At 41.6% G+C, this 27,751-nt stretch overlaps 4 protein-coding genes and 1 pseudogene across 4 annotated transcripts; 3 read left to right on the top strand and 2 right to left on the bottom strand.

The window, feature by feature from the left end:
- Window positions 1-2,280: 2,280 nt before the first annotated feature.
- Window positions 2,281-7,858, bottom strand: LOC117773141 (extracellular calcium-sensing receptor-like). Its single transcript, XM_034604840.1, has 8 exons — window positions 7,396-7,858; window positions 6,389-6,689; window positions 6,003-6,292; window positions 5,408-5,703; window positions 4,591-4,796; window positions 4,273-4,494; window positions 4,065-4,188; window positions 2,281-3,291 (listed from the first exon to the last, which is right to left on the bottom strand). Exons 1-8 carry the CDS (start codon window positions 7,635-7,637, stop codon window positions 2,387-2,389), a joined length of 2,586 nt encoding a protein of 861 aa, XP_034460731.1. The 5' UTR covers window positions 7,638-7,858; the 3' UTR covers window positions 2,281-2,386.
- Window positions 7,859-8,967: 1,109 nt separating this feature from the next.
- LOC117773142 (extracellular calcium-sensing receptor-like) lies at window positions 8,968-13,612 on the top strand. Its single transcript, XM_034604842.1, has 9 exons — window positions 8,968-9,286; window positions 9,382-9,676; window positions 9,875-9,961; window positions 10,151-10,420; window positions 10,622-10,828; window positions 10,909-11,184; window positions 11,817-12,044; window positions 12,142-12,265; window positions 12,601-13,612. Exons 1-9 carry the CDS (start codon window positions 9,039-9,041, stop codon window positions 13,509-13,511), a joined length of 2,646 nt encoding a protein of 881 aa, XP_034460733.1. The 5' UTR covers window positions 8,968-9,038; the 3' UTR covers window positions 13,512-13,612.
- A 2,430-nt stretch (window positions 13,613-16,042) lies between these two features.
- Window positions 16,043-27,542, top strand: LOC117773139 (extracellular calcium-sensing receptor-like). The gene is made up of 10 exons (XM_034604839.1): window positions 16,043-16,167; window positions 16,263-16,557; window positions 16,754-16,840; window positions 17,021-17,290; window positions 17,473-17,679; window positions 17,760-18,035; window positions 18,647-18,874; window positions 18,972-19,095; window positions 19,433-20,623; window positions 27,446-27,542. The coding sequence occupies exons 1-9, from the start codon at window positions 16,058-16,060 to the stop codon at window positions 20,341-20,343; spliced, it is 2,508 nt and encodes an 835-aa protein (XP_034460730.1). The 5' UTR covers window positions 16,043-16,057; the 3' UTR covers window positions 20,344-20,623; window positions 27,446-27,542.
- LOC117773101 (vomeronasal type-2 receptor 1-like) lies at window positions 20,602-21,831 on the bottom strand. The gene is made up of 3 exons (XM_034604796.1): window positions 21,751-21,831; window positions 20,681-20,981; window positions 20,602-20,613 (listed from the first exon to the last, which is right to left on the bottom strand). Exons 1-3 carry the CDS (start codon window positions 21,807-21,809, stop codon window positions 20,602-20,604), a joined length of 372 nt encoding a protein of 123 aa, XP_034460687.1. The 5' UTR covers window positions 21,810-21,831.
- On the top strand, window positions 22,879-27,304 carry LOC117773140 (annotated as a pseudogene).
- Window positions 27,543-27,751: the final 209 nt, after the last annotated feature.

Genomic DNA, 27,751 nt, shown 5'->3' with positions numbered 1-27,751 from the left:
CAGATACAGCAATAAGAAGATTGTTTTGGAGTGTAACACAGGCTCTGAAGCTGCTTTCTACGCAGTGCTGGGATATATCGGGTTCCTCGCTATAGTTTGTCTGGTCCTGGCATTTCTAGCCAGAAAGTTACCCGACAACTTCAATGAAGCCAAATTCATCACCTTCAGCATGTTGATATTCTGTGCGGTCTGGATCACCTTCATCCCAGCATATGTCAGCTCCCCTGGGAAGTTCACTGTAGCTGTGGAAACTTTTGCAATTTTGTCTTCAGCATTTGGTTTATTAATTTGTATCTTTGCACCGAAATGCTACATAATATTGATCAAACCAGAGAAAAACATCATTCTCTTTTTCTGTAGCTAACACTTTCTTCACATTCTTCCACAAACTTCAAATGAAAGATACAATAAAGCTACAACTTTTTTCAATCAAAGTCACTAAAGCTCATCTTCCTTTTTTCACCTCCTGTATATGAAAAGTGTCCAGTGATGCAATTCAATTCCACTGTATTTGTATTGCGCCAAATCATGACATACAGTATCTCAAGCCACTTTACATAGAAGGTCACGACCTTACAGAATGATAGAGAAACCATACAGTTCTCACGATGAACAAGCACTTTGGGGACTGTGGAGAGAAAACAGCTTCAGAACCCTGGAACCAGCTACAATCGCCTGGAACGCCAAGATGGTGTCAACGAGGAGGCAGGACAGACAGAGGACGAAGCTGAGTCCTAACGCTGCCTGGTGGAGCCGGCATTGGTGATATGACCAGGAAGAAAGACAGGAATTCTTCAACCACAGCAACCACAATGGTCTTTGTAGAACTCAGTGGAGCCTCAGGGGACACAAACAGCAAATAGACTCTCTCCCTGTTAAAAAATAAACCATATAATTCAATCACTAACACAATACTATGGTCATTTAACACCTGAACGAAAACATGTAGGAAATATAATTTTATTATTTTCACTGCATTAAATCATTCAACCCCCAAAAAACAGTCACAAAATTATTTAATTTGTTGTTGATATATTTCAATACAATAAGGTGACAAAGTTTAACATTTAATGTGGCTTCTAAATGGGTATCTTAAGTCCTCCCTGACTTTACATCACTTCCTACAATGGGTGTCGAAGAGAATAATGATCACGTTTACATGGCTGAGCATGGTCCTGTGTATTATATAATGTGACTGCAAAACAATTGGAAACAGGAGGAGAGCAGTTATGGGGAAATTTGTCGTCCCACACATCTGCTTTTGCTTTTGGTTCTGACTGAGTTGTTTGAAGTCCGCTACATATGTGTCTTTTCTGAGTTGACGTTCATCTCGGAACCAAATCAACGAAGGGGCGAAGGGTGAGATTCACAACAAATGCATCAAGATATTTTTACAGGGTAAATTACAAGTGTATTGGATTTGCGTGTCTTACAGTTAATACACAATTTGTTAGTAGTTAATGGATATTAATGTTGTTAAACTCAACATGTATAATGAAAAGTGTGACAAAAAAAAAAAAATTTGTGTTTTATTTGTCAAACAGAATTGTTTGTTTTGATCAAAGCAAAAACCCTGAAAACAAACCAACTCACTCTGAGATCCAACAAGAGAGGAAACATGAAATTGTGAAGGGAATTATTGATATTTATTTTCCTCCACCATGGTTTCCGCAACAGACCTGATTAAGGGGATTGGTTGACTGCTTCCATCTAGTGGTCATATCCTCAGCTGTGCATTGTTGATGTTTAACTTCAATTTACAGAATATAGGACACTCTTAATCATGCAAAATTTACCCTTCACATATGAAAGGCTTTTTCTTTCAAATAAACCTGATTATTGTCACTGCGTAATGAGATTGGCTAATTTTAAACCTGAAGGAAAACATCAACCTTTTCCCCTCAATGCATGAACTGAAGGGTCGGCTGTGGCTCGGGAGGTCGAGATGGGTTTGATTCCCGTCTCCCTCATTCCACACATGCCAAGGCGTCATTGGGCAAGACACTGAGCCCAAAAGACAGCTGACGGCAGTGTATGAAGGATGTGTGACAGGGAAAGTGCTGCATGTGGAAGCCTTGTATGAACGTGTGTGTGTGTGTGTGTGGGTGGGTGGGTGGATGACAAAACTGTACAGTGAAGCTCTTTGAGTGGTTAACAAGACAAGAAAAGTGCTATACTGTATATGAATACAGACCATTTACCAAATACAGGCCATAAATATTAATCTGACCACACGTTTTGGCCTCTTGGTATAATAAGAAAACAACAGATTAAAAAGACATTCACAAAATTACAATATATGAAAAATCATGCAACTAGTCGAAGAACTTACACAATATAAACTCTTGTATGCTGCCATCATAAATATTCCCGGAGCTCAGATGTACTAGGATTCATTCTTGTTCATCAAATGTTTCTTGGTGTTCTTTTCGGGCTTAAACAATATGATGTAACACTTTGGAGCAAATATACACAGAATTAGTCCAAAGCTGGAGGCCAAGATGGCAAAAATCTCCACAGCCACAGTGAATTTACCAGGAGAGCTGACGTAAGCTGGAATAAAAGCGATCCAGACGGCACAGAATATCAACATGCTGAACGTTATGAGCTTTGCCTCATTAAAATTATCAGGGAGCTTCCGAGCTAGGACAGCTAACACAAAGCAAAAGAAAGCCAACAGGCCTATGTACCCGAGCACAGCCCAGAACCCAATAGCTGAACCCAACGCACACTCCAGGATGATTCTCTCCTTGTATGTGGTCAGGTTTTTCATCGGAAAAGGGGGACTGACAACCAGCCAAATAATGCATATTAAAACTTGAATAAACGTGAAGGACACCACAGTCATTCTTTGCTGCGGAGGACCGAACCATTTCATGATGTTTCGACCTGGAAGTGTCGCTTTAAAGGCCATTAACACCACTATAGTTTTCCCAAGAACACACGAGATGCAGAGGACGAAGGTGATGCCGAACGCGGTGTGTCGCAGCATGCAGGACCACTCGGAGGGCGCTCCCATGAAAGTTAGTGAACATAAGAAACACAGAGTCAGCGAGAAGAGCAGCAGGAAGCTCAGCTCGGAGTTGTTCGCCCGGACGATCGGGGACTTCCTGTGACGAAAGAATACAGCCGCTGTTATGGCGGCGAGACATGCGCCGCCAACGGAGAACGCAGCCAGGATGATTCCCAGGACCTCATGGATGGAGAGAAACTCTACAGGCTTAGGGAGACATGTGTTTCTCTCTGCGTTGGGCCAAGACTCGTCAGAGCAGGGGAAGCAATCAGCAGAATCTGCAAAAATAAATTAAGAAAAACACTTTCAGCAGCCTTATATTTGATGTAAACTTTATATAATGAACACTAGGTGCTGGACAGAGGTAACGAAAACCAGACAATTCGAAGTGTCCATAAATGAAATGTTAAAATACGTGTGGGGGGTGGAAGAAAACAGTAATGGCTTGAAAGAAAACCACACCCAAATATAACAAGAAATTAAATATAAAAAACCTTCAATACTGTTTATTTATTAGTATAACAGAGAACTAGAGGTGCCACTCTGTGTTTTCATGTCTCTGCTATAACCAGTTTGATTTCATTCTACAAACTTTTTCTTTCCCGACTCTTATAAGGTCACCGTGACCTTTGACCTCTGAAATCTAGTTCATCTTTGAGTGCAAGTGACAACTGATCAAATTTTAAAGAAATTCCCTAAAGGCAGACGAGAGATATCATGTTCAAGAAGCCAAAAGCATTATGAGGCCAAAGTTATGAGGCCACCAATGACCTTGAGCTTTGGCTCCCAAAATTAAATGAGTACATCATTGAGTCCAAGTGAACGTTTGTGACAAACATGAAGTGATTCCCTCAAGGGATTCTTGAGATATGCGTTGACAGGAATGGGACGTACGTCAAATAACCCAAAAACATAATGCTTCCAGCCACTGGCTGTCGTTGGTAATGTTTCAGGCAGAGGCCCTTCTTCAGACCTGCTTTGTCCGATATGTTACCTACAAGTCGGTGGGTTCATCAACTGGTGTTGAACATTCCTCGTGTTCTTATTTTACCTGTAGCATTGCTTATCTTTCCCTCAGGACATGGTACACAGTCATAGCAGCAGATGGGTTTCCCTCTCTGCAGCACTTTACGGGTTCCTGCAGGGCAGCTGTCTGTGCACACTGAAGCAGGCACCTGTCACACAGACACAAACAAACTCACACAGATATCACACTATGGCTACACAGCTGGTAGAGGTGTTAAGTTATGGCTCCTCACCTGTGTGCCACCCTCCATCCACGTGAGGTTCCTGCTGATGTGGAATTCCTGGCCGACCGGCAGCGACGCATTGTAGTGCCCCACTGTCACCAACTCAATGCTGCCACTCGCACTTCTTTGCCAGTTGACCAGCTCATATGTGGCCACCGGGTCTCCATTGGCATCAAACGACACATCATAACCGTTCTGGGAAAAGCTGACTTTCTTCAGCTCAGTAAGAACCTGTGAGGGTGAAATGAAAGAAGACAGGAAGTAAATGATGTAAAGTACATTTTCGTCTTGGTAAGTATATGACATACAGTATTTGTTTGGACCGACCTGTTTGGACTCTATCCTGGTGACTTTGTCACACTCTCTTGTAGAGTTAGTTTTCTGGCACACTGCATTATGAATGGCATGAGCTATTGCATAAACGGCCTTGTACACCATGTTGGTGATGCGGAGCTGAGAGGTGTCGGTGTACGGGCTCTGGAGCGTCTGAATGTCTTCAGTTCCATCACATAAACTCTCTCCTGTGGCTGCACCTAAAAACAACGAGGAGGAGACTGGGCTTTTTTTTAACAAATTAACCTTTACATTTATGAAAATAATGAGAACAATTTCCTTGAAACTGACTTGACCTGTATTCATATTTACAAAAACATGAATATGATATTATCATAGTATTATGCTGTACCGTTATAATTATATATCATTATAATTATTATTGCTATGATATCACTGCACATTATTATTAGTATGCAGCATGTGCACTGTCAGTATCCTTTTAAATAACTTTATTATATTCTTAATGTTCTCCATTTTTAAGTTTACGTTTCATGTATGATTATTTATCTTATTTGTCTTCTACTTTTCACTTATTTAATATCTATTTCATTATTACCTTGTACCTTATTATATTTTCAGCTTGCATATTTATACCTTATATATTTGAAATATTCTCTTATTTCAAATATTTTCATCTCATATGTTTAGTCATCTCATGTATTTTTCATGTATCTTTGATGTTTATTGTGAAGCACATAAATAAACTTGAATTACCATGCAGCTCCACAAATTGTGACAACAACACAACACAACTGATAGTGTCACCTATGTTTTAAGAGGGAAAAGTAAGTCTGCACAACTTCCTCACTTTGGTCCAGCCTGCAGTGGAATTCACTCTCCCAGAACTCAGTCAGCACCGGGGACGCAGACACTTTGGTGGCCGGCAGATCCAGCAGGAAGTCCCTCAGGCCGGGGATGACAGCTTGCTGGATGCCAATTCCGATGGCCCCGGCACAGAAGGAGAACCTCAGCAGCTCTGAGTCAGTCACCCAGGCCTCGCTTCCTAACCACTGACGAGGAGGAGAAGGCTCCCGGGACAGCTCCTCAAACAGGATCCTCATGTCTCCAGAGGCTACGAAGGCCACAATAACCGTGGCTGTCGACCTGGAGAGACGATATAATGCATAATGCACAGTTAATATGGATAAAGATTTTTTAAACCAGCAAACATGAGAACTTCAGTGTTTTGAATGTACAGTTTCTCAATGAGTATTTTTATCCAGGCCTATAAGATCAATAAACATGAAGAGTCAGTTATTATTCAGTATTATTTATTAGATTGTTTTGTATTTGCACTATCTTAATAAAACCATTTTCTAATCTTCTAATGTTGTGTGACTGAACATATTTAGTGATTTTAATGTGCAGAAGCTCAGTGTCAACACAGTCAGTGGTGCAGAAACCTGCGGATCACTTCAGCCACTCTCTGGATCTTGCTGCGCGGGTGGGTGCGGTAGAAGGACTCGGAGTACTCCACGCAGATGCCCTCTCTGTGCGCTGCGTCCAGGAAAGACGCCATGCCGTTGTTGCCATAGTCCGAATCCGAGCGCACAGCACCGATCCACGTCCAGCCGAATTGTTTGACCAGTTTGACCAGCGCGTTGGCCTGGAACTGGTCACTGGGGATCGTCCTGAAGAAACTCGGGTACTGCTTCTTGTTGGAGAGGCAGGCGCACGTGGCAAAGTGGCTCACCTGGAGCAACACAGTGGGATTCTTCATCTCCAAAAACAACTGTGAATCGCACTGGTTTATAATGAATGAATTGAGTAGAAACACAAATAGATTTACTTGAGGGATGTTAAAGGGCCCGATGACGCGCGACATGCTGATGGATGGCGTGGAGCCGGACTCGCCAACGATGGCCATCACCATTCCGGACTGGGAGCAGTTGTGGTCGTTGCCGGGGCTGAACTCCGGGTCCTGGCCGTTGGAGAGCTGGAAAGCCAGACGCACCGCCATCGGCACCGAGGCGCACGAGTCGTAGATGTGGTAACCGAGCGTGACGCCCGGCAGCAGGTTCGAGCTGTTGTTGATCTCCTCGATGGCGAAGACCATGGCGCGTGAGAAGCGCAGCTCACGGGAGTCGATGCTGCACATGCACACATGTATGTAAACAAGTTTACATAGGATGGGATCACGTGTTCTAATGGGAGAATCACAGGCCTAAGAATAATACTAATAATACAAACAGGAGTACTACTAATACTACTAATAGTTATAATAATAATCGCAATTATCGTCATAGCCTAATCATATTAACGAAAAACCACAGTAACTGTACAAATAATAACACTACTAATGAAAATATTATTTATATATATATAATATATATTATTATTAGTACTACTACTACTACTACTACTACTACTACAACAACTAATAATAATTAGAATAATAAGTTGCTGTTACTAAGTGCTTCACACAGAAAACAAATTAAAAACAAGAAGATCATGCCTCATCATATATAACATCATAATAAGAATAGCCAGGAGAAGATTTAATGTCAATAGTCAACTAATTTCACACAACTAATGACAACTAATTTCACAGCGTTAATCTGTTCTTATTCTGGGAAATATTAATAAATGTTAAAAACAGCTGTTTTCATTTAAGAATCACAAATCATAATCTTTTCTCCTACAGCCACACCGGACACATTTTGAATATAACACATGTAACTTAACATCAAAAAATTAAAACAAAAAGATTTTAAGCACAATATCCAAATTTAAAACATTCATGTCCCCACAAGGTCCAACATCCTTTTATTCCCCACTTCTCCCTGTTATACAAACCTCCCCGTGCACCTCAGAGGCTCAGGCTCCGTGGTGTAGTTATACCTCACTGTGTGCATGTAGTAGTGTATGGAGAAAACCCCCCCAACCACATAGTCCCCGTCCATTGAGAAGGCAGGTGGATGAGCCGTACCCTGCAGCTTACATTTCATCCCAGACCCATTCAAGCCAAGAGCAGAGTTCAGCTCAAACAGACCCAGAGCCCATATGAGGCAAACAAAGAGAGCTGAGATCCCCATCATCCCCCAAGTGTGTGCATGTGGGAAATAAGTGTGTATTCACTGCTTTATATAGCTTTTCAGACTAAAGATTCCCTCCTACTGTACGTCAGCATACTGTACATCACAGAGAGGATGTCCTTGCTCTGTATTTTTCAGTTCCTTAGGCTGTATGTACTTTATAACCTCCACTGAGTGCCTCTGTTTCTCTTCTACTCTTGTTAAATTACTATTTAAAACAAACAAGGCCCAACAGTCCACTTTAAATACAGTCGAGCCAAGCAACATTTCACACACTCGTGGATATCAGTTTTCTTAATGTGCCGGATTTTTTTTCCATTGAGATCCATGAATCATTCCCTGGGAAATTGGTGAAAATGTCCAAAAACACTTAATCTCACATTGTTAAAGTAAGTGGGTGGAAAAAAGCCTGGATTCACCACTTTCACCTGATCCCCAACACAATTGAATGGGTCCTTGGCCAATGTCCCATCATTCCACCAAGCTTTGTTAAAACCTGTTCAATGGTTTTTATAAAACCTGCTAAAAAACAGACAAATGAACAGGGGCAAAAACATAACCTCCTCGTTGGAGGTAACTAAGCAACCACATAATTATAACTAATACCCAAAACAGAAACCAATTTAAAATATAATATGATAAATGCAACTCAAAACACAGCAATTCAAACAATAATTAAAAAGGAATGAATAAATAGGACAATAACAGCCCAGAGTCATACAAACAGTGTGTTTTGTGAACCAAATCTCTGCTGGAGTACTCTTAAGTAAACACAATGAGATGGAAGGTGGTAATTATTACTTAAGAGTCACTTTGTATTTTACAGGAAACCACCCTTAAAACATGAGTTCACCCAAAACACTGGTAAATGTGCAATTGTTTAGTTCAGCTTTTACTAATTCAACAGACTGTAGAGTTGTTCTTTTAAATGACGGGTCACCGATTCCTCTCTATAAGGACGTTTATTATAGTGAGAGAGAAAAAATCCCCATTCAGAAAAGCATAGACACCAAAAGTTCACTTAAACCTGACATGATAATGTCTCAATTTCATGAGTAGCACTTGATGCCATTGCTTTGTTCTTGTCTTTAATCTCCATTGTCATTCATACTTATTGTTATCTAAAAAATGACAATTTATTGATCTTTCCATACGAGATAGTTCATGGTGACCGAGAGACAGAAACTCAAGATGACCTCCAACTTCACAAAAGCAAAATAATTAAAATCAAAGTGCGTGAATTATGTAATCATGTGTATAAATTGGATATGAGCTTTCCCTCCCCCAAATGTCTGCCCAAGCCCTGATGGGCGGTATGAAACTATCAAGAAAATCCCCCTGCATATAAAATCAAGCACTCCTGCATTAAGATCAGAGACGGGGCTGGAGGGAGGGACGGCAGCAATGGGGCCATTTCTAGACACATTTTTCTTCTTTCATGGCTTCTCATTGTTGATTATGTTCCCGCCCTCACTTTTCTCATCTGAGTCTTCCTCTCACTCCTCATCCTGTAAGCTAAGGAGGCAGTTTTATCTCAATGGGATGCACAAGCCTGGTGATGTGATTCTGGGTGGGTTGTTTGAAGTCCACTACACCTCCGTGTTCCCTGAGCTGACGTTCACCTCAGGGCCGACTCAGCTCAGCTGCCAGGGGTAAGTCTCACACTCCTGCAGAATGAAACAGTTTTATTGTATCATATCAACATATATAACTTCACAGTGGTGAATTGTGTCTGTTTATGTGTTAGCTTTGACCCTCCAGGGTTCAGACATGCCATGACCATGGCCTTTGCTATCGAAGAGATCAACAGAAGCGCAGACCTGCTGCCTAATGTGACTCTGGGATACAGTCTGTACGATAACTGTGCCACGCTGGTGATTGGATTCAGTGCCGCGTTGTCTCTGGCCAGCGGTCGAGAGGAGCACTCTCTGCTTCAGGAGGCCTGTGTGGGGCCTCCTCCAGTCCTGGGGATTGTGGGTGATTCCTTCTCAACGTTTTCTATCGCCACCTCTGATGTGATAGGTTTATTCAAATTGCCCATTGTAAGTTTCTTTTCGGTCTTAGCTTTGCTTCTGATGCTTTAATTTGAATAAATCTGACATGTTAAAATAGTTTGATTAGGACATGTACATTGTAATGCAAGGAGTTTTTTTTATTTTAATGAATTATTAAATGAATTCTGCTGACCTTTATGAAAAGCAAATCCTGTATAGATACCATATGTTGTTGTTTTTTTATAGGTGAGTTATTTTGCCACGTGTTCCTGCCTGAGTGACCGTCAAAGATTCCCGTCTTTCTTCAGAACAATACCAAGTGATGCTTTTCAGGTGAAACTCTGTCTAGAGATAACAAATTCAAATTATGGCTCACAGGAAGTTGTGTGCACATCAAAGATGTCCCCTGGATTAAAAAATATGTTGCCTCAGACACAATACTGACTTTAAATAAAAGACCACAATAAGAAGAATTAACTGAGACATGAATCTTTGCACTCATCCCTCCCTCTGTTCACTTAGGTACGTGCCATGATTCAGATACTCCAACATTTTGCCTGGACGTGGGCAGGTCTGCTGGTCAGTGATGATGATTATGGACTCCACGTTTCCAGATCTTTTCAGTCTGACTTGACTGCGTCCGGTGGAGGTTGTCTGGCCTACACAGAGATCTTACCCTGGGGGGACGACCCGGTCGAACTAGGGAGAATTGTGGAGGTGATGAAGAAATCCACAGCTCGTGTGGTCATCGTGTTTGCACATCAGATCCACATGATACAGTTAATGAAAGAGGTATTTACTTATCTAACTCTTGTTGTGACTCAAGATTTGAGAGTCAACCTCATTTTAAATTGTTCTTGTGTCTCTTAGTAGTATGACACTGGTCTAAGTTTTTTATTTTATATATTTTATAATTGTTCTGTGCTACAAAGTAAACTATAGCTGTTGTACATAATTCTAAAAAAAATGTATTCAATATAATGCAATGCACAGGTGGTGAGGCAGAATGTGACAGGCCTGCAGTGGATGGCCAGTGAAGCCTGGACATCAGCTGCTGTGCTGCAGTCGCCCGACCTCATGCCGTACCTGGGAGGAACACTGGGCATCGCCATCCGTCGGGGAGAAATACCAGGACTCAGGGATTTTCTGTTACACATCCGTCTTGACAGAGAAGACAACACTAACAATAGAAACAGCATGGTGAGATTATAATCTTACAAGCAGATCTGTGATTATATAATGATGAAATACTGTTATTTCCGTGTCTAAATGCATTCCAGGTGAGGCAGTTTTGGGAACACACATTTCAGTGTAGATTTGCTCCAGCTCCGGCAGCTTGGATGGAAGCAGCAGGAGCGCTGTGCACTGGGGATGAAGACATAGAGAATGTGGAGACGGAGTTTTTAGATGTCTCTAACCTCCGGCCTGAGTACAATATCTACAAGGCAGTGTATGCTCTGGCGCACGCGCTCGGTGACTTGCTGCGCTGTGAGCCAGGGGGAGGACCTTTCAGCGGCCACAGCTGTGCTGCTGTGCAAAGCCTGGAGCCATGGCAGGTGTGAAATCAATTTAAACTGATCCCCCATGTTTGACACTATGATATTATAAACTGTGATATAATGAGGCCTGGTAGCATTTACTCTTATTTTCTTTTAGTAAAAGAAAAAATCTCAAGTCACAAGACAAAATACACAATATTCACTATATTTGTCATAGCATGGAACTCAGTAGAGCCCATACCTAGCTGTACCAAATTGTACACACTAGATATCTGTCCCTTAAATGTGGCTGAATTTTTTTTAAATCAAGATCCAGAAATTATTCCCTTGGAAAATGAGGAAAATGCCCGCAATGTTAAGAATGTGAAAAAAATTCATGGATCCGCCTCCTGATCCAGAAATGTATTGTTTTCTTTGCATTCTACCTCCAAGTTTTGTGATAATCAGTAGTTTTTATGTAATCTGGCTTACAAACAAACCAACAAACAAATGGACAGGGTTGAAAACAAAACCTCTTTGGCACAGGTAATTAAAGGCAACAGATTAAAGTGTATTGTACATTTACGGATGTTACATTTTCATGTAGTTTGTATGACTACATTTTGAAATTCTGAAAGCTTGTGCTCAATCAAGAAAGGAACATGTTCTCCATGATAATATTTGTATCTTCTGTTTTCTCCCCATTGTAGCTTATGTATTACTTGGAAAAGGTCAACTTCACCACACCGTTTGGTGATGAAGTGTCCTTTGATGAAAACGGCGATGCCTTACCGATCTATGACATCATGAACTGGCAGTGGCTCCCTGATGGAGGAACTAAAGTTCACCGTGTGGGTGAGGTTAAGAAATCAGCAGCTAAAGGTGAAGAACTCACACTTCATGACGAGAAGATCTTCTGGAACTTTGAATCCAATCAGGTTAAATATGTTTGCTGTGTTTTATGTCCTGTTGTATATGGCCTGTGATATTAATATCAAATGTTGTAGAATAACAGTTTTATGACGATGACTGCAGCCTCCTCGGTCAGTCTGCAGTGAGAGCTGTCCTCCAGGAACCCGCATGGCCAGAAAGAAGGGGGAACCTGTGTGCTGTTTTGACTGTGTTCCTTGTTCTGAGGGAGAGTTCACAAATGAAACAGGTTGGTATCAGTCCAATGTTATAAAACACCATCATATATTATCCACCCATCCATCCATGCATCATCTATACTGCTTTGAGGGTGGAGGGAGGGGGTAGAGCCAATCCCAGAGGACATTGGGTGAGGGGCGGGGTACATCCTGCACTGAAAAAATAAAATTGTTGCACCAACTTAAAAATACATATGAATTAAGTTATATTAACACAATTTCTAACTTTATTTTGAAAGAACTTAATTCATTTAAGTTTAACCAATAGAGTAAGTGTTTTCAAGTTGGTAACACATTTTCTTGCAGAAAAAACGATAATTTCCTTGTTTTTTTTTCTTTTCTATAGACTCCATGGAGTGCAGCAGCTGTCCAGAGGATTTCTGGTCCAGCCCCCAGCGTGACCACTGTGTTCCAAAGAAAACAGAGTTCCTCTCCTACCATGAGCCTCTGGGTATCTGCCTGACCACCGCCTCCCTGCTGGGCACGATTTTCTCTGCTGTCGTCCTGGGCATCTTCATCCATCACCGCAGCACCCCCATGGTGCGTGCAAACAATTCAGAACTCAGCTTCCTGCTCTTGGTGTCACTGAAGTTATGTTTCCTTTGCTCTCTGCTGTTCATCGGACGACCCAGAGCATGGACGTGCCAGCTGAGACATGCAGCGTTTGGCATCAGCTTTGTGCTTTGTGTGTCGTGTATCCTGGTTAAAACCATGGTGGTGCTGGCTGTGTTCAAGGCCTCCAAGCCAGGAGGGGGAGCCACTCTGAAGTGGTTTGGCTCTGTGCAGCAGAGAGGGACAGTTCTGGTTCTTACTTCAGTTCAAGCAGCGATCTGCACTGCCTGGCTTGTGTCTGCTTCACCAGCTCCTCATAAAAACACCCAGTACCACAATGACAAGATAGTGTATGAGTGTGCAGTCGGCTCCACGATTGGCTTTGCAGTGTTGCTTGGCTACATTGGATTACTGGCGATCCTCAGCTTCCTGTTAGCTTTTCTGGCGAGGAATCTCCCCGACAACTTCAACGAGGCCAAACTCATAACTTTCAGCATGTTGATCTTCTGCGCAGTGTGGGTGGCCTTCGTCCCCGCTTACGTCAACTCACCAGGCAAATACGCAGATGCAGTGGAGGTATTTGCCATCCTGGCCTCTAGTTTTGGCCTCTTGGTGGCGCTGTTTGGACCCAAATGTTACATCATCCTATTGAGACCAGAGAGGAACACAAAGAAAGCCATCATGAGTCGAGGCCCCACAAAGTGACAAAAGTAACTCTTGAGATAAATCTGTGAAACAATCTGATCCACTCTGTGTTTTTTAATCCCACCGTGATTATCAGATTAAACTCAAACAGTAAAGATGTGTTTATTAAAAAGACTGACATGGTTGTATATTATTGAATTCAATTATAGTGTTTTTTTCTCTAATTATATATTTGTTAATTCCCTGGGACAAGAACACTGTTGACAGTAATACTTTAAGAAGAAATAAAGTAAATTTCACCTCTACTTTTGGCAGTAACTACTTGTGCAACTAAAAACAACTGTGAAGCGCACTGGTTTATAATGAATGAATTGAGTAGAAACACAAATAGATTTACTTGAGGGATGTTAAAGGGCCCGATGACGCGCGACATGCTGATGGATGGCGTGGAGCCGGACTCGCCAACAATGGCCATCACCATTCTGGACTGGGAGCAGTTGTGGTCGTTGCCGGGCTGAACTCCGGGTCCTGGCCGTTGGAGAGCTGGAAGGCCAGACGCACCGCCATCGGCACCGAGGCGCACGAGTCGTAGATGTGGTAACCGAGCGTGACGCCCGGCAGCAGGTTCGAGCTGTTGTTGATCTCCTCAATGGCGAAGACCATGGCGCGTGAGAAGCGCAGCTCACGGGAGTCGATGCTGCACATGCACACATGTATGTAAGCATGTTGGAGTTTACATAGGATGGGATCACGTGTTCTAATGGGAGAATCACAGGCCTAAGAATAATACTAATAATACCAACAGGAGTACTACTAATACTACTAATAGTTATAATAATAATCACAATTATCGTCAGAGCCTAATCATATTAACGGAAAAACCACAGCCATACTAACTGTACAAATAATAACACTACTAATGAAAATAGTACTACTAGTACTATTACAACTACTACTACTATAACAACTAATAATAATAATAATTATAATATTAACTTGATTTTACAAAGTGCTTCACAGAGAGAATAAATTAAAAACAAGAACATCATACTTCATCATAACATCATCATAAGAATAGCCCCATAATACTACTTCTACTACAAATACTACTACTATTAATAATAATAATAATAATAATAATGATAAATTCACAGAACATTTAATGCATGACAATAGTTAATTAATTTCACACAACAAATGATAAATATTTTCACAGCATTAATCTATTATTCTGTGAAATATTAATAAATAAGATGTTGAAAACAACTGTTTTCATTTAAGAAACACAAATCATAATATTTCCTCCTATAGCCACACTGTACACATTTTTAATACAACACGTGTAACTTAACATTAAAAAATGAAAACCTCAAGATTTTAAGCACAATATACAAATTTAAAACATTCATATCCCCACACACTCTAACATCCTTTTATTCCCCACTTCTTCCTGTTATACAAACCTCCCCGTGCACCTCAGAGGCTCAGGCTCCGTGGTGTAGTTATACCTCACTGTGTGCATGTAGTAGTGTATGGAGAAAACCCCCCCAACCACATAGTCCCCGTCCATTGAGGAGGCAGGTGGATGAGCCGTACCCTGCAGCTTACACTTGATCCCAGCCCCGTTCAAGCCAAGAGCAGAGTTCAGCTCAAACAAACCCAGAGCCCATACGGAAACAGAAACCAATTTAAAATATAGTGTGATAAATGCAACTCAAAACACAGCAATTCAAACAATAATTAAAAAGGAATGAATAAATAGGACAACAACAGCCCACAGTCATACAAACAGTGTGTTTTGTGAACCAAATCTCTGCTGGAGTACTCTTAAGTAAACACAATGAGATGGAAGGTGGTAATTATTACTTAAGAGTCACTTTGTATTTTACAGGAAACCACCCTTAAAACATGAGTTCACCCAAAACACTTGTAAATGTGCAATTGTTTAGTTCAGCTTTTACTAATTCAACAGACTGTAGAGTTGTACTTTTAAATGACGGGTCACCGATTCCTCTCTATAAGGAGGTTTATTAGTGAGAGAGAAGAAAATCCCCATTCAAAAAAGCATAGACACCAAAAGTTCACTTAAACCTGACATGATACCGTCTCAATTTCATGAGTAGCACTTGATGCCTTTGCTTTGTTCTTGTCTTTAATCTCCATTGTCATTCATACTTATTGTTTTCTAAAAAATGACGATTTATTGATCTTTCCATTCGAGGTAGTTCATGGTGACCGAGAGACGGAAACTCAAGATGACCTCCAACTTCACAAAAGCAAAATAATTAAAATCAAAGTGCGTGAATTATGTAATCATGTGTATAAATTGGATATGAGCTTTCCCTCCCCCAAATGTCTGCCCAAGCCCTGATGGGCGGTATGAAACTATCAAGAAAATCCCCCTGCATATAAAATCAAGCACTCCTGCATTAAGATCAGAGACGGGGCTGGAGGGAGGGACGGCAGCAATGGGGCCATTTCTAGACACATTTTTCTTCTTTCATGGCTTCTCATTGTTGATTATGCTCCCGCCCTCACTTTTCTCATCTGAGTCTTCCTCTCACTCCTCATCCTGTAAGCTAAGGAGGCAGTTTTATCTCAATGGGATGCACAAGCCTGGTGATGTGATTCTGGGTGGGTTGTTTAAAATCCACTTCCCCTCTGTGTTCCCTGAGCTGACGTTCACCTCAGGGCCGACTCAGCTCAGCTGCCAGGGGTAAGTCTCACACTCCTGCAGAATGAAACAGTTTTATTGTATAATATCAACATATATAACTTCACAGTGGTGAATTGTGTCTGTTTATGTGTTAGCTTTGAACCTCCAGGGTTCAGACATGCCATGACCATGGCCTTTGCTATCGAAGAGATCAACAGAAGCGCAGACCTGCTGCCTAATGTGACTCTGGGATACAGTCTGTACGATAACTGTGCCACGCTGGTGATTGGATTCAGTGCCGCGTTGTCTCTGGCCAGCGGTCGAGAGGAGCACTCTCTGCTTCAGGAGGCCTGTGTGGGGCCTCCTCCAGTCCTGGGGATTGTGGGTGATTCCTTCTCAACGTTTTCTATCGCCATCTCTGATGTGATAGGTTTATTCAAATTGCCCATTGTAAGTTTCTTTTCGGTCTTAGCTTTGCTTCTGATGCTTTATTTGAATAAATCTGACATGTTAAAATAGTTTGATTAGGACATGTACATTGTAATGCAAGGACTTTTTTTATTTTAATGAATTATTAAATTAATTCTGCTGACTTTTATGAAAAGCAAATCCTGTATAGATACCATATGTTGTTGTTTTTTTATAGGTGAGTTATTTTGCAACGTGTTCCTGCCTGAGTGACCGTCAAAGATTCCCGTCCTTCTTCAGAACAATACCAAGTGATGCTTTTCAGGTGAAACTCTGTCTAGAGATAACAAATTCAAATTATGGCTCACAGGAAGTTGTGTGCACATCAAAGATGTCCCCTGGATTAAAAAATATGTTGCCTCAGACTCAATACTGGCTTTAAATAAAAGACCACAATAAGAAGAGACATGAATCTTTGCACTCATCCCTCCCTCTGTTCACTTAGGTTCGTGCCATGATTCAGATACTCCAACATTTTGGCTGGACGTGGGCAGGTCTGCTGCTCAGTGATGATGATTATGGACTCCACGTTTCCAGATCTTTTCAGTCTGACTTGACTGCGTCCGGTGGAGGTTGTCTGGCCTACACAGAGATCTTACCCTGGGGGGACGACCCGGTCGAAATAGGGAGGATTGTGGAGGTGATGAAGAAATCCACAGCTCGTGTGGTCATCGTGTTTGCACATCAGATCCACATGATACAGTTAATGAAAGAGGTATTTACTTATCTAACTCTTGTTGTGACTTAAGTTTTTAGAGTCAGCCTCATTTTAAATTGTGCACGTGTCTTTTAGTAGGTGTATTACACTGGTCTGAGTTTTGTATTTTCTATATTTTATAACTCTAGCTGTTATACATAAGTCTGAAAAAATTGAATTCAATATAGTGCAATGCACAGGTGGTGAGGCAGAATGTGACAGGCCTGCAGTGGATGGCCAGTGAAGCCTGGACATCAGATGCTGTGCTGCAGTCCCCCGACCTCATGCCGTACCTGGGAGGAACACTGGGCATCGCCATCCGTCGGGGAGAAATACCAGGACTCAGGGATTTTCTGTTACACATCCGTCCTGACAGAGAAGACAACACTAACAATGGAAACAGCATGGTGAGATTATAATCTTACAAGCAGATCTGTGATTATATAATGATGAAATACTGTTATTTCCGTGTCTAAATGCATTCCAGGTGAGGCAGTTTTGGGAACACACATTTCAGTGTAGATTTGCTCCAGCTCCGGCAGCTTGGATGGAAGCAGCAGGAGCGCTGTGCACTGGAGATGAAGACATAGAGAATGTGGAGACGAATCTTTTAGATGTCTCTAACCTCCGGCCTGAGTACAATATCTACAAGGCAGTGTATGCTCTGGCGCACGCGCTCGATGACTTGCTGCACTGTGAGCCAGGGGGAGGACCTTTCAGCGGCCACAGCTGTGCTGCTGTGCAAAGCCTGGAGCCATGGCAGGTGTGAAATCAATTTACACTTAACCTTTTTTTAAACTGATCCTGTGTTTGACACTATGATATTATAAACTGTGATATGACGAGGCCTGGTAGCGTTTACTCTCCATATTTTCTTTCAGTAAAAGAAAAAATCTCATGTCACAAGACAAAATACACAATATTCACTTTATTTGTCGTAGCATGGAGCTCAATAGAGCGTATACCAAGCTGTACCAAATTGTACACACTAGATATCAGTCCCATAAATGTGGCTGTATTTTTTTAAAATCAAGATCCATAAATTATTAACTTGGAAAATGAGGAAAATTCATGGATCTGCCTCCTGATCCAGAAATATATTTTATTTGTTTGAATTCTACCACCAAATTTTGTGATAATCAGTAGTTTTTATGTAATCTGGTTTACAAACATACCAACGAACAAATGGACAGGGGTGAAAACATAACCTCTTTGACACAGGTAATTAAAGGTAACAAATTAAAGTGTATTGTACATTTACGGATGATACATTTTCATGTAGTTTGTATGAAATTCTGAAAGCTTGTGCTCAATCAAGAAAGAAACATGTTCTCCATGATAATATTTGTATCTTCCGTTTTCTCCCCATTGTAGCTTATGTATTACTTGGAAAAGGTCAACTTCACCACACCGTTTGGTGATGAAGTATCATTTGATGAAAACGGCGATGCCTTACCAATCTATGACATCATGAACTGGCAGTGGCTCCCTGATGGAGGAACTAAAGTTCACCGTGTGGGTGAGGTTAAGAAATCAGCAGCTAAAGGTGAAGAACTCACACTTCATGACGAGAAGATCTTCTGGAACTTTGAATCCAATCAGGTTAAATATGTTTGCTGTGTTTTATGTCCTGTTGTATATGGCATGTGATATTAATATCAAATGTTGTAGAATAACTGTTTTATGACGATGACTGCAGCCTCCTCGGTCAGTCTGCAGTGAGAGCTGTCCTCCAGGAACCCGCATGGCCAGAAAGAAGGGGGAACCTGTGTGCTGTTTTGACTGTGTTCCTTGTTCTGAGGGAGAGTTCACAAATGAAACAGGTTGGTATCAGTCCAATGTTATAAAACACCATCATATATTATCCACCCATCCATCCATGCATCATCTATACTGCTTTGAGGGTGGAGGGACGGGGTAGAGCCATTCCCAGAGGACATTGGGTGAGGGGCGGGGTACATCCTGCACTGAAAAAATAAAATTGTTGCACCAACTTAAAAAATACACATGAATTAAGTTATATTAACACAATTTCTAACTTTATTTTGAAAGAACTTAATTCATTTAAGTTTAACCAATAGAGTAAGTGTTTTCAAGTTGGTAACACATTTTCTTGCAGAAAAAACGATAATTTCCTTTTTTTTTTCTTCTTTTCTATAGACTCCATGGAGTGCAGCAGCTGTCCAGAGGATTTCTGGTCCGGTCCCCAGCGTGACCACTGTGTTCCAAAGAAAACAGAGTTCCTCTCCTACCATGAGCCTCTGGGTATCTGCCTGACCACCGCCTCCCTGCTGGGCACGATTTTCTCTGCTGTCGTCCTGGGCATCTTCATCCATCACCGCAGCACCCCCATGGTGCGTGCAAACAATTCAGAACTCAGCTTCCTGCTCTTGGTGTCACTGAAGTTATGTTTCCTTTGCTCTTTGCTGTTCATCGGACGACCCAGAGCATGGACGTGCCAGCTGAGACATGCAGTGTTTGGCATCAGCTTTGTGCTTTGTGTGTCGTGTATCCTGGTTAAAACCATGGTGGTGCTGGCGGTGTTCAAGGCCTCCAAGCCAGGAGGGGGAGCCACTCTGAAGTGGTTTGGCTCTGTGCAGCAGAGAGGGACAGTTCTGGTTCTTACTTCTGTTCAAGCAGCGATCTGCACTGCCTGGCTTGTGTCTGCTTCACCAGCTCCTCATAAAAACACCCAGTACCACAATGACAAGATAGTGTATGAGTGTGTAGTCGGCTCCACGATTGGTTTTGCAGTGTTGCTTGGCTACATTGGATTACTGGCGATCCTCAGCTTCCTGTTAGCTTTTCTGGCGAGGAATCTCCCCGACAACTTCAACGAGGCTAAACTCATAACTTTCAGCATGTTGATCTTCTGCGCAGTGTGGGTGGCCTTCGTCCCCACTTACGTCAACTCACCAGGCAAATACGCAGATGCAGTGGAGGTATTTGCCATCCTGGCCTCTAGTTTTGGCCTCTTGGTTGCGCTGTTTGGACCCAAATGTTACATCATCCTATTGAGACCAGAGAGGAACACAAAGAAAGCCATCATGAGTCGAGGCCCCACAAAGTGACAAAAGTAACTCTTGAGATAAATCTGTGAAACAATCTGATCCACTCTGTGTTTTTTAATCCCACCGTGATTATCAGATTAAACTAAAACAATAAAGATGTGTTTATTAAAAAGACTGACATGGTTGTATATTATTACATTTTAATATAGTGTTTTTTTCTCTAATTGTATATTTGTTAATTCCCTGGGACAAGAACACTGTTGACAGTAATGCTTTAAGAAGAAATAAAGTAATTTTCAACTCTACTTTTGGCAGTAACTACTTGTGCAACTAAAAAGAAGTGTGAATCGCACTGGTTTATAATGAATGAATTGAGTAGAAACACAAATAGATTTACTTGAGGGATGTTAAAGGGCCCGATGACGCGCGACATGCTGATGGATGGCGTGGAGCCGGACTCGCCAACGATGGCCATCACCATTCTGGACTGGTAGCAGTTGTGGTCGTTGCCGGGGCTGAACTCCGGGTCCTGGCCGTTGGAGAGCTGGAAGGCCAGACGCACCGCCATCGGCACCGAGGCGCATGAGTCGTAGATGTGGTAACCGAGCGTGACGCCCGGCAGCAGGTTCGAGCTGTTGTTGATCTCCTCGATGGCGAAGATCATGGCGCGTGAGAAGCGCAGCTCACGGGAGTCGATGCTGCACATGCACACATGTATGTAAACAAGTTTACATAGGATGGGATCACGTGTTCTAATGGGAGAATCACAGGCCTAAGAATAATACTAATAATACCAACAGGAGTACTACTAATACTACTAATAGTTATAATAATAATCACAAATATCATCAGAGCCTAATCATATTAACGGAAAAACCACAGCCATACTAACTGTACAAATAATAACACTACTAATGAAAATAGTACTACTAGTACTACTACAACTACTACTACTATAACAACTAATAATAATAATAATTATAATAATAACTTGATTTTACAAAGTGCTTCACAGAGAGAATAAATTAAAAACAAGAACATCATACTTCATCATAACATCATCATAAGAATAGCCCCATAATACTACTTCTACTACAAATACTACTACTATTAATAATAATAATAATAATAATAATAATAATAATGATAAATTCACAGAACATTTAATGCATGACAATAGTTAATTAATTTCACACAACAAATGATAAATATTTTCACAGCATTAATCTATTATTCTGTGAAATATTAATAAATAAGATGTTGAAAACAACTGTTTTCATTTAAGAAACACAAATCATAATATTTCCTCCTATAGCCACACTGTACACATTTTTAATACAACACGTGTAACTTAACATTAAAAAATGAAAACCTCAAGATTTTAAGCACAATATACAAATTTAAAACATTCATATCCCCACACACTCTAACATCCTTTTATTCCCCACTTCTTCCTGTTATACAAACCTCCCCGTGCACCTCAGAGGCTCAGGCTCCATGGTGTAGTTATACCTCACTGTGTGCATGTAGTAGTGTATGGAGAAAACCCCCCCAACCACATAGTCCCCGTCCATTGAGGAGGCAGGTGGATGAGCCGTACCCTGCAGCTTACACTTGATCCCAGCCCCGTTCAAGCCAAGAGCAGAGTTCAGCTCAAACAAACCCAGAGCCCATACGGAAACAGAAACCAATTCAAAATATAGTATGATAAATGCAACTCAAAACACAGCAATTCAAACAATAATTAAAAAGGAATGAATAAATAGGACAACAACAGCCCACAGTCATACAAACAGTGTGTTTTGTGAACCAAATCTCTGCTGGAGTACTCTTAAGTAAACACAATGAGATGGAAGGTGGTAATTATTACTTAAGAGTCACTTTGTATTTTACAGGAAACCACCCTTAAAACATGAGTTCACCCAAAACACTGGTAAATGTGCAATTGTTTAGTTCAGCTTTTACTAATTCAACAGACTGTAGAGTTGTACTTTTAAATGACAGGTCACCGATTCCTCTCTATAAGGAGGTTTATTAGTGAGAGAGAAGAAAATCCCCATTCAAAAAAGCATAGACACCAAAAGTTCACTTAAACCTGACATGATACCGTCTCAATTTCATGAGTAGCACTTGATGCCTTTGCTTTGTTCTTGTCTTTAATCTCCATTGTCATTCATACTTTTTGTTTTCTAAAAAATGACGATTTATTGATCTTTCCATTCGAGGTAGTTCATGGTGACCGAGAGACAGAAACTCAAGATGACCTCCAACTTCACAAAAGCAAAATAATTCAAATCAAAGTGCGTGAATTATGTAATCATGTGTATAAATTGGATATGAGCTTTCCCTCCCCCAAATGTCTGCCCAAGCCCTGATGGGCGGTATGAAACTATCAAGAAAATCCCCCTGCATATAAAATCAAGCACTCCTGCATTAAGATCAGAGACGGGGCTGGAGGGAGGGACGGCAGCAATGGGGCCATTTCTAGACACATTTTTCTTCTTTCATGGCTTCTCATTGTTGATTATGCTCCCGCCCTCACTTTTCTCATCTGAGTCTTCCTCTCACTCCTCATCCTGTAAGCTAAGGAGGCAGTTTTATCTCAATGGGATGCACAAGCCTGGTGATGTGATTCTGGGTGGGTTGTTTAATATCCACTACCCCTCTGTGTTCCCTGAGCTGACGTTCACCTCAGGGCCGACTCAGCTCAGCTGCCAGGGGTAAGTCTCACACTACTGCAGAATGAAACAGTTTTATTGTATCATATCAACATATATAACTTCACAGTGGTGAATTGTGTCTGTTTATGTGTTAGCTTTGAACCTCCAGGGTTCAGACATGCCATGACCATGGCCTTTGCTATCGAAGAGATCAACAGAAGCGCAGACCTGCTGCCTAATGTGACTCTGGGATACAGTCTGTACGATAACTGTGCCACGCTGGTGATTGGATTCAGTGCCGCGTTGTCTCTGGCCAGCGGTCGAGAGGAGCACTCTCTGCTTCAGGAGGCCTGTGTGGGGCCTCCTCCAGTCCTGGGGATTGTGGGTGATTCCTTCTCAACGTTTTCTATCGCCATCTCTGATGTGATAGGTTTATTCAAATTGCCCATTGTAAGTTTCTTTTCGGTCTTAGCTTTGCTTCTGATGCTTTATTTGAATAAATCTGACATGTTAAAATAGTTTGATTAGGACATGTACATTGTAATGCAAGGACTTTTTTTATTTTAATGAATTATTAAATTAATTCTGCTGACTTTTATGAAAAGCAAATCCTGTATAGATACCATATGTTTTTTTTTTTTATAGGTGAGTTATTTTGCCACGTGTTCCTGCCTGAGTGACCGTCAAAGATTCCCGTCCTTCTTCAGAACAATACCAAGTGATGCTTTTCAGGTGAAACTCTGTCTAGAGATAACAAATTCAAATTATGGCTCACAGGAAGTTGTGTGCACATCAAAAGATTGTCCCCTGGATTAAAAAATATGTTGCCTCAGACTCAATACTGGCTTTAAATAAAAGACCACAATAAGAAGAGACATGAATCTTTGCACTCATCCCTCCCTCTGTTCACTTAGGTTCGTGCCATGATTCAGATACTCCAACATTTTGGCTGGACGTGGGCAGGTCTGCTGGTCAGTGATGATGACTATGGACTCCACGTTTCCAGATCTTTTCAGTCTGACTTGACTGCGTCCGGTGGAGGTTGTCTGGCCTACACAGAGATCTTACCCTGGGGGGACGACCCGGTCGAAATAGGGAGGATTGTGGAGGTGATGAAGAAATCCACAGCTCGTGTGGTCATCGTGTTTGCACATCAGATCCACATGATACAGTTAATGAAAGAGGTATTTACTTATCTAACTCTTGTTGTGACTTAAGTTTTTAGAGTCAGCCTCATTTTAAATTGTGCACGTGTCTCTTAGTAGGTGTATTACACTGGTCTGAGTTTTGTATTTTCTATATTTTATAACTCTAGCTGTTATACATAAGTCTGAAAAAATTGAATTCAATATAGTGCAATGCACAGGTGGTGAGGCAGAATGTGACAGGCCTGCAGTGGATGGCCAGTGAAGCCTGGACATCAGATGCTGTGCTGCAGTCCCCCGACCTCATGCCGTACCTGGGAGGAACACTGGGCATCGCCATCCGTCGGGGAGAAATACCAGGACTCAGGGATTTTCTGTTACACATCCGTCCTGACAGAGAAGACAACACTAACAATGGAAACAGCATGGTGAGATTATAATCTTACAAGCAGATCTGTGATTATATAATGATGAAATACTGTTATTTCCGTGTCTAAATGCATTCCAGGTGAGGCAGTTTTGGGAACACACATTTCAGTGTAGATTTGCTCCAGCTCCGGCAGCTTGGATGGAAGCAGCAGGAGCGCTGTGCACTGGAGATGAAGACATAGAGAATGTGGAGACGAAGCTTTTAGATGTCTCTAACCTCCGGCCTGAGTACAATATCTACAAGGCAGTGTATGCTCTGGCGCACGCGCTCGATGACTTGCTGCACTGTGAGCCAGGGGGAGGACCTTTCAGCGGCCACAGCTGTGCTGCTGTGCAAAGCTGGAGCCATGGCAGGTGTGAAATCAATTTACACTTAACCTTTTTTTAAACTGATCCTGTGTTTGACACTATGATATTATAAACTGTGATATGACGAGGCCTGGTAGCGTTTACTCTCCATATTTTCTTTCAGTAAAAGAAAAAAATCTCATGTCACAAGACAAAATACACAATATTCACTTTATTGTCGTAGCATGGAGCTCAATAGAGCGTATATACCAAGCTGTACCAAATTGTACACACTAGATATCAGTCCCATAAATGTGGCTGTATTTTTTTAAAATCAAGATCCATAAATTATTAACTTGGAAAATGAGGAAAATTCATGGATCTGCCTCCTGATCCAGAAATATATTTTATTTGTTTGAATTCTACCACCAAATTTTGTGATAATCAGTAGTTTTTATGTAATCTGGTTTACAAACATACCAACAAACAAATGGACAGAGGTGAAAACATAACCTCTTTGACACAGGTAATTAAAGGTAACATATTAGTGTATTGTACATTTACGGATGATACATTTTCATGTAGTTTGTATGAAATTCTGAAAAGCTTGTGCTCAATCAAGAAAGGAACATGTTCTCCATGATAATATTTGTATCTTCCGTTTTCTCCCCATTGTAGCTTAGTATTACTTGGAAAAGGTCAACTTCACCACACCGTTTGGTGATGAAGTATCATTTGATGAAAACGGCGATGCCTTACCAATCTATGACATCATGAACTGGCAGTGGCTCCCTGATGGAGGAACTAAAGTTTCACCGTGTGGGGTGAGGTTATGAAATCAGCAGCTAAAGGTGAGAACTCACACTTCATTGACGAGAAGATCTTCTGGAACTTTGAATCCAATCAGGTTAAATATGTTTGCTGTGTTTATGTCCTGTTGTATATGGCATGTGATATTAATATCAAATGTTGTAGAATAACTGTTTTATGACGATGACTGCAGCCTCCTCGGTCAGTCTGCAGTGTAGAGCTGTCCTCCAGGAACCCGCATGGCCAGAAAGAAGGGGGAACCTGTGTGCTGTTTTGACTGTGTTCCTTGTTCTGAGGGAGGAGTTCACAAATGAAAACAGGTTGGTATCAGTCCAATGTTATAAAACACCATCATATATTATCCACCCATCAATCCATGCATCATCTATACTGCTTTGAGGGTGGAGGGAGGGGGTAGAGCCAATCCCAGAGGACATTGGGTGAGGGGCGGGGTACATCCTGCACTGAAAAAATAAAATTGTTGCACCAACTTAAAAAAATACACATGAATTAAGTTATCATTAAACACAATTTCTAACTTTATTTTGAAAGAACTTAATTCCTTTAAGTTTAACCAATAGAGTAAGGTGTTTTCAAGTTGGTAACACATTTTCTTGCAGAAAAAACGATAATTTCCTTTTTTTTTTCTTCTTTTCTATAGACTCCATGGAGTGGCAGCAGCTGTCCAGAGGATTTCTGGTCCGGTCCCCAGCGTGACCACTGTGTTCCAAAGAAAACAGAGTTCCTCTCCTACCATGAGCCTCTGGGTATCTGCCTGACCACCGCCTCCCTGCTGGGCACGATTTTCTCTGCTGTCGTCCTGGGCATCTTCATCCATCACCGCAGCACCCCCCATGGTGCTGTGCAAACAATTCAGAACTCAGCTTCCTGCTCTTGGTGTCACTGAAGTTATGTTTCCTTTGCTCTTTGCTGTTCATCGGACAACCCAGAGCATGGACGTGCCAGCTGAGACATGCAGTGTTTGGCATCAGCTTTGTGCTTTGTGTGTCGTGTATCCTGGTTAAAACCATGGTGGTGCTGGCGGTGTTCAAGGCCTCCAAGCCAGGAGGGGGAGCCACTCTGAAGTGGTTTGGCTCTGTGCAGCAGAGAGGGACAGTTCTGGTTCTTACTTCTGTTCAAGCAGCGATCTGCACTGCCTGGCTTGTGTCTGCTTCACCAGCTCCTCATAAAAACACCCAGTACCACAATGACAAGATAGTGTATGAGTGTGTAGTCGGCTCCACGATTGGTTTTGCAGTGTTGCTTGGCTACATTGGATTACTGGCTGTGCTCAGCTTCCTGTTAGCTTTTCTGGCGAGGAATGTCCCCGACAACTTCAACGAGGCCAAACTCATCACTTTCAGCATGTTGATCTTCTGCGCAGTGTGGGTGGCCTTCGTCCCCACTTATGTCAACTCACCAGGCAAATACGCAGATGCAGTGGAGGTATTTGCCATCCTGGCCTCTAGTTTTGGCCTCTTGGTGGCGCTGTTTGGACCCAAATGTTACATCATCCTATTGAGACCAGAGAGGAACACAAAGAAAGCCATCATGAGTCGAGGCCCCACAAAGTGACAAAAGTAACTCTTGAGATAAATCTGTGAAACAATCTGATCCACTCTGTGTTTTTTAATCCCACCGTGATTATCAGATTAAACTAAAACAATAAAGATGTGTTTATTAAAAAGACTGACATGGTTGTATATTATTACATTTTAATATCGTGGTTTTTCCTCTAATTATATATTTGTTAATTCCCTGGGACAAGAACACTGTTGACAGTAATGCTTTAAGAAGAAATAAAGTAATTTTCAACTCTACTTTTGTCAGTAACTCCTAAATTTCAGCAGGCCCGTTACTCATTATTTCTTTGATAACTACAGGCTGACAAATGGAGACGTCAGCTGACTTCATAAGTGAATCTGTGGATCAGTGTTAGCTCACACAATGGTCCACAGTCTAATTCAAGTGGTTTCTTCTGGAAAATATGGACATGACTTCTCCTTCCTAAAGGCCGGGGACAAAAATATACAACTCAGTTGTCATCTATATGAGGACTTTACCTACATCAGTGACCAGAAATCGTTGTCAACTAAAGCACTTAGAGGTAAAGTCTGGGAAACAGTGGAATAATTT

Source organism: Hippoglossus hippoglossus, chromosome 13 (genome assembly GCF_009819705.1).
Source record: "Hippoglossus hippoglossus isolate fHipHip1 chromosome 13, fHipHip1.pri, whole genome shotgun sequence".
Taxonomy (NCBI): domain Eukaryota; kingdom Metazoa; phylum Chordata; class Actinopteri; order Pleuronectiformes; family Pleuronectidae; genus Hippoglossus; species Hippoglossus hippoglossus.
The sequence above is the reverse complement of the archived record's forward strand: the minus strand, read 5'-3'. Positions and strand labels throughout refer to the sequence as shown.